This window comes from Pantherophis guttatus, chromosome 3 (genome assembly GCF_059756535.1).
Source record: "Pantherophis guttatus breed Tessera chromosome 3, ASM5975653v1, whole genome shotgun sequence".
Taxonomy (NCBI): domain Eukaryota; kingdom Metazoa; phylum Chordata; class Lepidosauria; order Squamata; family Colubridae; genus Pantherophis; species Pantherophis guttatus.
In genome coordinates this window covers 3748754-3762159 of record NC_142065.1, presented here as the reverse complement: position 1 = coordinate 3762159, position 13406 = coordinate 3748754, and the positions used below count along the sequence as shown (strand labels likewise).

At 49.5% G+C, this 13406-nt stretch overlaps 1 protein-coding gene across 4 annotated transcripts in view; it reads right to left on the bottom strand.

The window, feature by feature from the left end:
- Positions 1 to 8186: 8186 nt before the first annotated feature.
- Positions 8187 to 13406, bottom strand: part of TMEM74B (transmembrane protein 74B) — a 20953-nt gene continuing 15733 nt past the window's right edge. For 2 of the 4 annotated variants that reach the window (XM_034407855.3, XM_034407846.3), the window contains exon 2: positions 8187 to 9216. In XM_034407855.3, the coding sequence (XP_034263746.1) occupies positions 8487 to 9176 (690 nt within the window). In that variant the 5' untranslated portion in view covers positions 9177 to 9216 and the 3' untranslated portion in view covers positions 8187 to 8486. Of the gene's footprint in view, positions 9220 to 13406 lie in introns of all 4 variants that reach the window. The other 2 variants (XM_034407847.3, XM_034407848.3) reach the window with 1 other exon arrangement.

The window sequence follows — 13406 nt, the reverse complement described above, 5'->3', positions numbered from 1 at the left end:
ATTTTGATCGCGTGACCATAGGGACGCTGAAACGGTCATCGGTGTGAAAAATGGTCGTAAGTCTTTTTTTTTTCAGTGCCGTTGTATCTTCAAACCGTTGTAAGTTGAAGACTAACTGTACCAAACTGTCATTCAAAGTCTGCTGGTAAACGGCTTTCCCTGCAGAGGAAAATGCTGGCACTGGGTCGATACAAGAAGCTGGCAAAGTTGCATCCTGCCTGAGGAATTCTGGGAGTTGCAAGTCCACAAATGGCCAAGGTTGGACACCGCTGGTATAGGCAGTGGTGGGATTCAGCCAGTTCAGGCGAATCGGTAGTTAAATGGCTGGCTGGCCCCACCCCGCCCTTTCCAGAAGTCCCCACACGCCTGTTCTGCCCCGGCTACAGACCCCAAAGAACGCAACACACCCAAAGTCTGTACAAACCTTAGTTTACTACATTAAATCAGTCTTTTTTTCAAATAAAGGCTGTCAATTAACTTTCTTAACAGCCTACAAGAATCCAAAGAATAAATAATCGTAATCTTATTATGGTTGGCAGAAAGCCCAGAAGCAATTTGCAGGAAGCTGATAAGAGAACTAAGATCAGGACGGGAAGGAGAATGAACTAAAGTTGTTCCCTGCAAATTGCTTCAGTTGGCGTTCCTCCTTAAATAGGCTAGGGGAGTGGCCAATTAGCTCCAAGCCTTACTCTCGAGGAGACCTCCTCCTGAGGAGCCACTCCTGCCTTTTGGCAGCTCTGCGCGCCCGTGCATCGAGAAGAGGCTCCTCCTCTTCATCCTCTTCACTTATGGGAGCTTCTGGAGGTTCTGAAGGCCCTGGCTGAATCCCCGCCTCTGGCGTCACATCTTCTCCAGCCTCCTCACTGTCCGACTTGAGTGCCAGCTGCACAGGCTGCTGGCACAGCACCACACCAGCCTCCTCGCTGTCGGAATCAGCTCCTAGCTGCACAGGCCGCTGACGGGCCACAACAACGCCCGATTTTGGCTCCCAGGTAAGTGCAGGGAGGCTTCTTCGACCCAAAACAGGCGTGGGGGGCACATCCCCCCTGCGGCCCATTTTTGCTCCCATTTTACTCCCATTTTCACACCCCCTGGCCATGCCCACCCAGCTGGTCATTAGGGCAGAGAACCAGTTGTTAAATTATTTGAATCCCACCACTGGGTATAGGGCCGTGATGTCGAACCTATGGCACACATGGCAGAGGTGGCACACAGAGCCCTCTCTGTGGGCACACGCGCCATCACTAGCTGCTCTTCGTGGGCAGTGGAGTGCCAGAAAACGGCCTTAAAATGGCCTGGAAAACAGCCAAAAAGCAGGCATGCGTGCACCAGCCAGCTGGAATTCAGGTTTCGGGGGCTCCGGCACGCACGAAGACCAGTGGCTGGCATGCATGGAAGTTCCAGAAACCTGAAGATTAGTTGGCCGGCACAAGCATGACACCAACCAGCTGGTGTTTGGGTTCCCAGCACTCCGGCGCGGGCATATTCACACGATTTCCGGTTTGGGCACTCGGTGCCGAAAAGCTTCACCATCACTGGTATAGGATCTCCTGTTTCAGCAGGGAGTTGGACTAGAAGACCTCCAAGGTCCCTTCGGACTCCGTTCTGTATTCTGTATGGTACTTACCGGGGGTAACTTTCGACGGTCACTAAGCGAATTGTTGTACGTCGAAGGCTAATTGTACCGGATTCTCATTCAAGTCTGCTGGTGAACAGCTTTCCCAGCCTAATGCAGAGCTGAGCCTGGTGTTGGGTCGATAAAAATATATTTTTGCCGCTGTATCTCTTCCCTCTAATAGCCGAGTCTTTTCAAAGGGCTTTTAATCTGACTCGGAGTGAAAGCAAGTGAGGTGAGCTCCTCAGGGGGACGGACGGACGCTTTTGCCAAAGATGGCGCACAGCCGAGACCCCCCCACCGACTGCTGTGCGCCAACCTGGAATTAAGGAGAAACTTCCTAACAGTGAGGACAATTAACCAGTGGAACAACTTGCCACCGGAAATTGTGGGCGCTCCTCCATCACTGGAGGTTACAACGACCCTAAAAAAAAGTGATGGATAATTGCTTTTCACTCTTACAACTGTTACGACATCCCCATGGTCACATGATCAAAATTGGGATGATAATGGAGTGGAGTGGAACGGAACAAAACAGAACAAAACAGAACGGAACGGAACAGAATAGAACAGGACTTAGAACATATATACCGCTTCGCGGTGCTTTACAGCCCTCTCTAAGCGATTTACAGAGTCAGCCTCTTGCCCCCAACCATCTGGGTCCTCATTTTACCGATCTCGGAAGGACGGAAGGCTGAGTCAGCTAGTTGGTCAGGATTGAACTGCTGGCAGTGGGCAGAGTTAGCCTGCAATACTGCATTCTAACCACTAGGCGGGAGGGAGGGAAGGGAGGGAGGGAGGGAAGAAGGAAGGAAGGAAGGAAGGAAGGAAGGAAGGAAGGAAGGAAGGAAGGAAGGAAGGAAGAGGAGGGAGGATGGATGGATGGATGGATGGATGGAAGGAAGGAAGGAAGGAAGGAAGGAAGGAAGGAAGGAAGGAAGGAATAGCACTTAGACTTATATACCGCTTCCCAGTCCTTTCCAGTCCTCTCTAAGCAGTTTACAGAGTCAGCCTCTTGCCCCCAACAATCTGGGTCCTCGTTTTAGCGACCTCAGAACGAGGGAAGGCTTCAACCATGAGTTGGTCAGGATCAAACTGCTGGCAGTGGGCAGAGTTAACCTGCAATACTGCATCCTAAGCACTGCGCGACATGGCTAGGCGTCACTGAGAGAGGGAGAACAGCTGGCCCAGAGACTGAAGGTGGGCTTGATCCGCTTCCTAGGCCGAAGCCTTCGTCGCGAAGTCCTTCTGCCTTGCTTCTGCTTTGCAAACAGGGCCATCAATGTAAAATCAGCTTCGGTGTCAGCCATGAGGAAGGTCCTAGGAAAGTAACCATGGAAACTATCTGTCACATTCATGGGGATTAGGTTCACCTTGCAGGTATGAAGGGCATGGACAGAGCAGGCAGCTGGAAAGATCAAGGCCAGCTCTTCCGTCTCAACGGAATTTTTAATTTTTAATATTTTTTAGTATTTCATATATTCAAATGTTAAAATTGGTTTTAAATTGATTGGGGTTGTAATTAGTCTCGGCCAAAACTATTTAATTTGATTTTAATTCTGCTTTTAAATTTTGTATGTCTGGATTTTATTGTTGGCTGTTCACCGCCCCGAGTCCTTCGGGAGTAGGGCGGTATAGAAATCAAATCAAATCAATAAATAAATAAATCAACCCTGGTGATTATCAACCCACGACTGGCACCATCATTATGGGAAATGACTACAGTTAGTCCTTGATTTACAAGCATTCATTTAGTGGGACTTGAACTCACTGTCTCCTGGTGATTGGCCCAAAGTCACCCAGCTGCCTTTCGTGCCTAAGGGGGGGACTAGAACTCAGAGTCTCCTAGCATTTGGCTCAAAGCTACCTAGCTGGCTTTTATGTCTAAGGCAGAACTAGAACTCCCCGACTCCTGGTGATTGGCCCAAAGTCACCCAGCTGCCTTTCGTGCCTAAGCGGGGACTAGAACTCAGAGTCTCCTAGCATTTGGCTCAAAGCTACCTAGCTGGCTTTTATGTCTAAGGCAGAACTAGAACTCCCCGACTCCTGGTGATTGGCCCAAAGTCACCCAGCTGCCTTTCGTGCCTAAGGTGAGGACTAGAACTCAGAGTCTCCTAGCATTTGGCTCAAAGCTACCTAGCTGGCTTTTATGTCTAAGGCAGAACTAGAACTCCCCGACTCCTGGTGATTGGCCCAAAGTCACCCAGCTGCCTTTCGTGCCTAAGCGGGGACTAGAACTCAGAGTCTCCTAGCATTTGGCTCAAAGCTACCTAGCTGGCTTTTATGTCTAAGGCAGAACTAGAACTCCCCGACTCCTGGTGATTGGCCCAAAGTCACCCAGCTGCCTTTCGTGCCTAAGGGGGGACTAGAACTCAGAGTCTCCTAGCATTTGGCTCAAAGCTACCTAGCTGGCTTTTATGTTTAAGACAGAACTAGAACTCCCTGACTCCTGGTGATTGGCCCAAAGTCACCCAGCTGCCTTTCGTGCCTAAGGGGGGGACTAGAACTCAGAGTCTCCTAGCATTTGGCTCCAAGCTACCTAGCTGGCTTTTATGTCTAAGGCAGAACTAGAACTCCCCAACTCCTGGTGATTGGCCCAAAGTCACCCAGCTGCCTTTCGTGCCTAAGGGGGGACTAGAACTCAGAGTCTCCTAACATTTGGCTCAAAGCTACCTAGCTGGCTTTTATGTCTAAGGCAGAACTAGAACTCCCCGATTCCTGGTGATTGGTCCAAAGTCACCCAGCCGGCTTTCATGCCTAAGGTGGAACTAGAACTCCCAGTTGTAAGTCGAGGACTCCCTGTATCGAATAAAGTAACATTTCCCGAATTTGCTCAACATGCTAACCTACAAGCAGTCCTCGACTTACAACGGTTCATTTTAGTGACCGTTCAAAGTTACGTCGGCACTGAAAAAAAGTGACTTATGACCGTTTTTTCACACCTATGACCGTTGCAGCATCACTTTATCCAAATTGAGACGCTTGGCAACTGACTCATATTTACGACGTAGCGTCCCGGGGTCACGTGATCCCCCTTTTGCGACCTTCCGACAAGCAAAGTCAAGGGGAAAGCCAGATTCACTTAACAACCTTGTTACTGACTTAACATGATGTTTCGCTTAACAACCATGGCCAGAAAGGTCGTAAAATGGGGGCCAAGCTCCCTTCACCAATGTCTCACTTAACAGTGACTCTGGAAAGAGAGCTGTTAAACTGAGTGAGATATATGAAAGAGCTTTTGAATGCTACACAGTTGTGGACTTTTAAATTTGATAGAAAGTTTTTTTCTTCTTTACCATTCCACTTCTTCCATTTTTAACTATCTTGAATAGAAGTATATCTATGCTTGTAGACCTTTAGTACTTTTAAGTTTTTGAAATAGAATTTTTCTTTTTATTATTCTCCCTTTTATTTTTCTACAACACGTTATTGCTCAATTGGATTAAGGCATATAAGAGCCTGAAGAAATTATCTTTTGGATTTTTTATTTAATTTTTTTTTTCCCTCTCTTTTTCTAAATTTTTCTTTTTTCTTTTCCTCTATGGATTTTTTTTTTTTTTTAATTTGACTTATATGCCGCCCTTCTCCGGAGACTCAGGGCGGCTTACAATGCGTTAAGCAATAGCCTTCATACTTTTGTATATTTATACAAAGTCAGCTTATTGCCCCCACAAACCGGGTCCTCAATTTACCTACCTTAGAAAGGATGGAAGGCTGAGTCAACCTTGAGCCTTGGAGAGATTCGAACCTGCAGTAAATTGCAGGCAGCTGTGTTAATAACAGGGTGTGTAGCCTTGTGCTATCAAGGCTCTTTTGGATTGGAGATTGTTGTTTAATTTTGTTTTTGTTTTTTACCTTTTTACTTGATTGGATTAGGGCACACAAGAGCCTGAAAACCAATGTCTCACTTAGCAACGTAAACTTTGGGTTCAATTGTGGTCATACATGGAGGACTTCCTGTAGGCTTTACAGGCGACCCAATCAGAACGCAACGAACGCACCAAAATCGAACTGTGATTTTTTTAGCCGGTCAAAGGTACCAAATTCTTGCACAACGAGATCATTTTTCATAATTTTCTTTATTTTTAAAACGATAACTTTTTTCCCCCTCTTTGTTGTAATTATAAACCGAGTGGGAGAGGGTGATGTAGTACCTGGAGCCAATCGTATTAAAAAAGAAATCGGCAAAGGCAGCTCAATTTTTTTCCCTTGGAAATCCTGAATATCAAAACGATTTTTCTGGAGTGACGATTTTTCTGGAGTGTCGGCCGCTTTTCTCTCTGCCCGTGTAGGGGTCACCTTTCGTTTTTGCCACGTCTGCACCGGTTCCATTTTTAAACTTCCTGCTGACACATTTCCCACTACGGTGACCACATGCTGGTTAGCATTAATGTTTCATGGATTCGGTACCCGAGAGGTAATTTTATCCGGAGAGTGTTTTCCAAAATCAGGAGACTGAGCAAAGAGGAAGGGCAAAGCAATTGGGGGGGAAAAATGGTTTGAAAACAAGGATGGGGTTTCCCTACCCCCACCCCACCCTATCCCCCAAAATGTAGTCAAGTCGTGGAAATGAGGGGTGGGGAGACGAGGGGTTTGCTGGTGTGTGTGTGCTTATGAGTTGATGTGTGAGGTTGTGTTACAAGGTGCTCGGACAAAATGTGGCGGGAGCTGTAGACACCCGGTGTCCCTTGAAGGGGTTGGGGGGGGCGGTTGGGGAGGGGCAGCGGCCGATATAACAAGGTGACATAGAGGTTGCTATTGCTAAAGATTGCAGCAAAAGAGAAGGAGGGGAGGGAAGGAGGGGGGAAGGGGGGAGAGTGAGAGAGAGGAAGAGAGAGGAGGAAAGAAGGAGAAAGATGGAGAGAGATGGAGAAAGAGAGATAGAGAGGGAAGGGAGGGAAGGGAGAGGGGGAGAAAGGGGGAGGGAGATAGAGGGAGAGAGGGAGAGGGAGGGAGAGAGAAAGAGGAAAAGAAAGGAGGGAGAGAGAGAAAGAGAGAGATAGAGAGGGAGGGGGGAGAAGGGGAGAGAGGGGAGGAGGAAGAGAGGAGGAGAGAGAGGGAGAGGGGAGGAGAGGGAGGGGAGGGAGAGGGGGAGAAGAGGAGGAAGAGAGGTGGGAGAGAGGGAGAGAAGGAAAAAGTGAGGGGGAAGGGAGAGGGAGAAAGAGAGAGATAGAGAGGGAGGGAGGGAAGGGAGAGGGGGAGAGAGGAGGGAGAAGGGGAGGAAGAGTGGGGGAGAGGGAGAGAAGGAAAAAGAGTGAGGGGGAGGGGAGAGGGAGAAAGAGAAAGATAGAGAGAGAGGGGAGGGAGAGGGGGAGAGAGGGGGGAGAAGAGGAGGAAGAGTGGGGGGGAGAGGGAGAGAAGGAAAAAGAGTGAGGGGGAGAGGAGAGGAGGGGGAGAAAGAGAAGGAGGGCAAGAGGGAGGGAAATCGAGGGAGAGGGAGAAGAGGAGGGAGAGAGGAGAGGAGAAAGAGGGAGAAAGAGAAAGAGAGAGGGAGGGGGAAAGAGGGAACGAGAAAGAGAATGAGGGGAGGGAGAGAGCCACCTAGCTCCGAAAACACAACCAACCTTTAACTGCGCTTGGTGGCAGGCCATTCGAAATCAGAGCCGGCCTCCCGGGAGGGTTTCTGGCCTTCTAGTTCTTCGGTGTAGGCATTTTGGTCGTAGAACAGCTGAACAGTTTAAAATGTGTGTTTGTGAGTCCCGTTTATAACATCGCACATTTTATTGGGGGACTCCAAAGGTTCCTCTGAGTCTCGCGGCTTCTAGGAGAAGTCCCAATTCCCCCGGGAGGTTAAAAAATAAATATTTTTGGTTCCCCAACGATGTTGCCAGGACAGGCGCATTTTCTTTTAAAAAATGTGGGTGTTAGCAAGAGAGGCATCCCCACTCCTGGACTGAAACCGTTCCTGGCACACGTTCTGTTTTAGGAGAGGAAAAAATCCCCCGTTTCTGAACTACAAAATATTCTTGTATTAAGGGAAGCTGCCGTGAATCGTTTTCCTTCCGATTATTTCTTCCAAAGGACTTTCCCGATGGAAGAGAATGTTTGTAGCTCAGGGTTGAAATGAGGGTCCCTGGTGCTCTCTCAGCTGGGCTCTTTGCTCGCAAACGTTTCATGACCTGACTATGTAGCATCATCAGTGCTAGAAGAGGCGGGAGATTGCAGGGAGGAGGAGGAGGAAGGAGAAGGAGAAGGAGAACAGGAGGAGGAAGGAGAAGGAGAAGGAGAAGGAGAGAAGGAGAACAGGAGAACAGGAGGAGGAGGAGGCGGCGGCGGAGGAGGAGGAGGAGGAGGAGGAGGAGGAGGAGGAGGAGGAGGAGGAGATTATTAAGATCCTTGGTGCTTTTTGAGCTCAATTGTCTTCTTCCAGAGGTTTCATGTGGAGGTAAACCCCAATTCCTTCTAGCACCGATGATGTTCCCTAGTTGGACCACGAAACATCTGCAAGAAAATAACCAAGCTCAGAAAGCACCAGGGACCCCACAGTTCTCCTCCTCCTCCTCCTCCTCCTCCTCCTCCTCCTCCTCCTCCTCCTCCTCCTCCTCCTCCTCCTCCTCCTCCTCTTCCACTCTGCAAATCCCACTCTCTTCTAGCACTGATGATGTTCCCATGTTGGGTCATGAAACATCTGCAAGAAAACCACCAAGCTCAGACAGCACCAAGGATCCCACTCTCCTTCTCCTCCTCCTCCTCCTCCTCCTCCTCCTCCTCCTCCTCCTCCTCCTCCTCCTCTCTGCAAACCCAACTCCCTTCTAGCACTGATGACGTTCCCTAGTTGGGTCACGAAACGTCTGCAAGAAAACCACCATCAGAGAACCCCAAGGACCCCCACATGGAGGACTATATCCAATCCCTCATATCTGGAGAGTTATCAGCAGCTCTGCGTGACGTGGGTCATTTCGGTCATCTGAATGACCTCGTTCTCCACCAAAGTTTGTCCTCCTTCTCCGTTGAGCTGCCTCATCCTCAGGTTGATTGACCCGTAAGTCTTTCGGGGGCCTCTGGAGACCGGGAAAGTCCTCCTCCTATAGAGCTCCCCTTTATACATGGAGACCATCAAGAGCACGGAGAGGAGCATCCCACCCAAAGTCAACATGACCAAGCCAGCGATGATGCACTTGTCCAAATGGGAGCTGAGACGGGCATAGTACATCTCCAGCCTCTCCATCTCCCGGGCGGACACCGTGTCCGGGTTCACCCGAGCTTCGCGTGGGATGCTGTAAGCCACGATCACCAGCAAAATCCCACCGACCAGGAACACCAAGGCCAAAATGAAGCCATAGTCCACGGAGTTCCCAGTTGGGTCTGACAACGTCGCATCCTCTGATCTTGGAGAAAGGTCCTCGGTGGGAGGTGCTGGGTGTTCCTTGGAGCTCCCTGGTCCTCTCTGGAAGGAAGTCTCCTCCTCTTCCTCTTCCTCTTCCTCCCTCTGGTAAGAGGCATTCTCAACTCCTATCCGGGGAGCTCTCCTTGGTGCTGAAGTCTTTCCTTGTCTTCCGCTCTGGCTGGACCCGAGGTGACTCTCTAAGACTGTCAATTCCAGGGGTCTCGTGGAAGCCATTGAGATGGTGTCTCCTTGGTCATCCCCCTTAGTGCCTCACCTGCTGGTACATTAAAAAAACACAAGCATCAAATGGATGGGGACACGCAACTTTGTGTGGACAAAATCTGTGTTAACTTCTTCCCACAAGACAACGCTGTTCTAACCTAGGCTTCCTGAGAGAGTCAAAAGCAGACGATTAGTCCCCAAAACCCTCTTTTTTATTTCAACGGCTGTGAATTATTGTTCACTCACAGCCTGTAATGAGTCACAAAGAGTTGATAAAGAGTCGGACAGAAGCCTGCCACGGTCCTTCGGGATAAGGCTGATAAGCACCCACTTTTATCTCCCTTGACACGCTGCCAAAGACCTCATTGGCAGTTAGCTTTGCAAGGCCGCACGGAGCACAGAGTCAAAACGGAGCTTCGGAATTTAAACCGAACGAACAAAGTTGCTTCCTGCAAAGGCTCACGTGCCTTTGCTCTTCCTTTATGTCTTATGAGAGGGGCCAATCATCTCCAAGCCTTACTCCCGAGTCGTCCCTTTTGTTTTAACTGTTCTTGCCTTCTGGCAGCTCTGCGCATGCATGCACTGGGAACAGGCTCCCCCTCTTCCTCTGCCTCACTGATGCCCGACTTTGGAGGCTCCGGAGGCAGCACATAACTCCCAGATGGCCCTGGCCCCCTCTCTGCCTCCGATGCAGAGCCCTCGTCCGAGCCTTCCCCAGACTCCAGGACTGGCCCATGTTCCTCCCCAACCTCCTCACTGTCCGACTCTGCTGTCAGTTCCGCAGGCCGCCGGCAGACCACAACAAACGCTATAGGACAGGTGTCGAACACAAGGCCTGCGGTCCAGATTCAGCCTGCAGGGTGCTTAGATCTAGCCCGGGGGAGATGCCCTGGAAACAGCAAAAGGCTGGCCCGCAGTGTTTCTGCCAGTGAAAACGGAGCTTGGGAGGGGCGCATGTGGTCCTACCGGGCTTCGCTTTCACTGGCAGAGGACTGGAGGAGGCCATAGCAGCCAAATATGGAGCCTGGGATGACAATGGATCCTCCCCATCCCTGACTGGGCCACCACAGGTGCCCTCGACATGAGTGACATTGATCTGGCCATGCCCACCCGGCCCCCCTGAGGTCAAACACAGCCCTGATGTGGCTCTCAATGAAATCGAGTTTGACACCCCTGGTATAGGGCATTGCATGCCAAAACTACTAGACACAAAGGCAATTTTCCCACCCACCCCCATGCCATGACCTCAGGAGCTTGAGTGGCGTAGGAGGCTAATGCCTCCTACTAAGGCAGCATTTAACATCCAGCTGCCTGCAATTACTGCGAGTTCAAATCTCACCAGGCTCAAGGTTGCCTCAGCCTTCCATCCTTCCGAGGTAGGTAAAATGAGGACCCGGATTGTGGGGGCAATAAGCTGACTTTGTATAAAAAAGAACACCGCTTGGGGGGGGACCGAAAGCCCTACTAAGCAGGTATATACAAAAGTATGAAGGCTATTGCTTAACGCATTGTAAGCCGCCCTGAGTCTCCGGAGAAGGGCGGAATATAAAAATAAATAAAAATAAATAAATGAATAAATAAATAAATAAATAAGTAAGTAAGTAAGTAAGTAAGTAAGTAAATGACTCTGCTAATTCCCACAACACTGTCTTATGCCCTAGGACAGGAGTCAGCAACCTGCAGCTCTGGAGCCGCATGTGGCTCTTTCACCCCTCTGCTGCGGCTCCCTGTCACTCAAAATATGCGTCACAACCGCCAATGTGCAACACCCACCGGCACGCAATTTATTGAGCTTTTCAACCCCCGGTAGGCCAACCATGGATAAATCCAAGGAAAGAAAAGTTTCAGAAGAAAACAGAACGTTTAATTCAAACTACATATGCTAGTTTTGTGGCCGCTCAAGAAATAGGCACGGGAAGGGTTTTTGTGGCTCCCGGTGTTTTCTTTTCTGTGGGAAACGGGTCCAAATGGCTCTTTGAGTGTTGAAGGTTGCAGACCGCTGCCCTAGGATCTCATACCATCTAGTAGGGCTTTATTACTATTCTGCTTCTCAACTTTTCTATTACTTATCCCTGTAGCATCTTACGACTATACCTTGTTTGTATGTCTACGGAGATTCTCAGTCATCCAGGTCATCGTTGTCCCAAAGGTGCTTTTTTTCAAGAGGCACCTGGACTTCCTTGTTTGTCTTTGAAGACTTTTCGCTTCTCATCCAAGAAGCTTCTTCAGCTCTGACTGGAGTTGAAGGATTTCCCAGGCATGGGACCTGAGTATTTGCGGGACCGCCTTCTGCCGCCGATAGCCTCCCACCGGCCAGTGCGCTCCCACAGAGAGGGACTCCTCAGGGTGCCGTCGGCCAGGCAATGTCGGCTGGCGACCCCCAGGGGGAGGGCCTTCTCTGTGGCAGCTCCTGCCCTCTGGAACGATTTGCCCCCCGAGATACGGAGGATATCGGATCTCCGGGTCTTTCGCCGTGCCCTAAAAACTTTACTTTTCCATCAAGCAGGGCTGGCGTGAAACCCCCCCCCCCTTTTTTTTTTTTTTAGTCTTTTTAGCTTTTTAAATTGTCAATGGGTTTTAATTTGAATTGTTTTAAATTTGGGCCAAAGTATGTAATTCTTTTAAAAAATTTAAATTTTGTATTGGCATGTGTTTTAGTTTTGGCTGTGCACCGCCCTGAGTCCATTAGGAGAAGGGCAGTATACAAATTGAACGAAATAAATAAATAAATGTATATTCCTTGCAGACAGCAATGGAAGGATCTATATTCCTTGCAGACAGCTGGTCATTTGTGTTCTTTTTAGCGAGTCGTTGAGGCCACTTGGAGGTTTATCTGGTCGTTAGGACTCTTTGAAGACAGCAATGTCCACTGATCTGTCCCCGTCTCCACACACACACAAACACAGCCAGCCGAGGGTTAAGAAAGCACTTGGCACGCACACAGGTCGTTATCTCAAACTTGGCAACAATATAAGCACCGTCTGCCAAGAGTTTTACTGCAACAGATAACATAAAATTACATATGAATTGCAAATAATCCAGCAAAACAATATCCCTTCGGCAGCTTCAGACGTTGTTCAAGTGACTAGCCAAAGTTCGTTTTTGTTCGTCATAGATTTTTACCAGCCACCACCCTCTCTTATATAGTCTCTGGGGTGTGGTCCAGTGACTCAGCTATAATCCCTAGCACGCCTCCTTAACTGCTGCAACCGTTTATCACGCCTTCGTTGGCGTGGATCCAGGAACGACGGCTCTCCTTCCTCGCCCTCATCTGAGACACCTGGCTCCTGGCCAATCTCCCCTTCCTCGGCCGGCACCTGAGGCAGTGCCAGAGGGGAGGGCCTGGAGAGGGAGGCCTGGCTGACTCCTCTCCCTCATGATCGGAGCTTTCTTCCTCCGATGAGATAGGCTCAGAGGGCGGGGCCACAACAGTCCACATTCTGGAAAGAGAGGACCGCTGGTTTGAAAGAGGGGCCAAAGAGGCCATGTATGTCCAAATTGAACAGCCCTCTCTCAACAGAGGGAGAGGGATACAACATCATCTATCTCCAGTCTGGCTATTTACGGGACCGCCTACTACCACCAATAGCCTCCCACCGGCCGGTACACTCTCATAGAGAGGGGCTCCTCCGGGTGCCGTCGGCCAAACAGTGTCGACTGGCGGCCCCCAGGGGGAGGGCCTTCTCTGTGGGGGCACCTGCCCTCTGGAACGAGCTCCCCCCAGAGATACGGAAGATCCCGGACCTGCGCACTTTCCGCCGCGCTCTTAAGATCTTCCTATTCCAGCAAGCTGGCCTGGCCTAACCTTTTTTCCCCTTTTCTTTTAAATTGAAAATTTTAAATCTGTTTTTAAATTATTGGGATGTTTTAAATTTGTCTCGGGCTAAATTGTTTAATCTGGTTTTATTTCTGCTTTTAAATTTTGTATTTATGTATTTTATTTTGGGCCTGTTCACCGCCCTGAGTCCTTCGGGGGTAGGGCGGTATATAAATCTAATAAAACAAACAAACAAACAAACAAACAGTCTACAACACAGTCCTATTAGCAGTTCCAAAAAGGCTCCACACCTGTTTGCACCACTCAGGTGACCCTGAGGACACAGATGAACCTCCAGGTGGCCTCAACGACTCCTTAAAAGGATGCAAATGACCAGCTGTCTGCAAGGAGTATCAATCCTTCCCTTCCCCACCATCCAGTCAGAGCTGAAGAAGCTCCTTGGATGAGAAGCAAAACATCTTCAA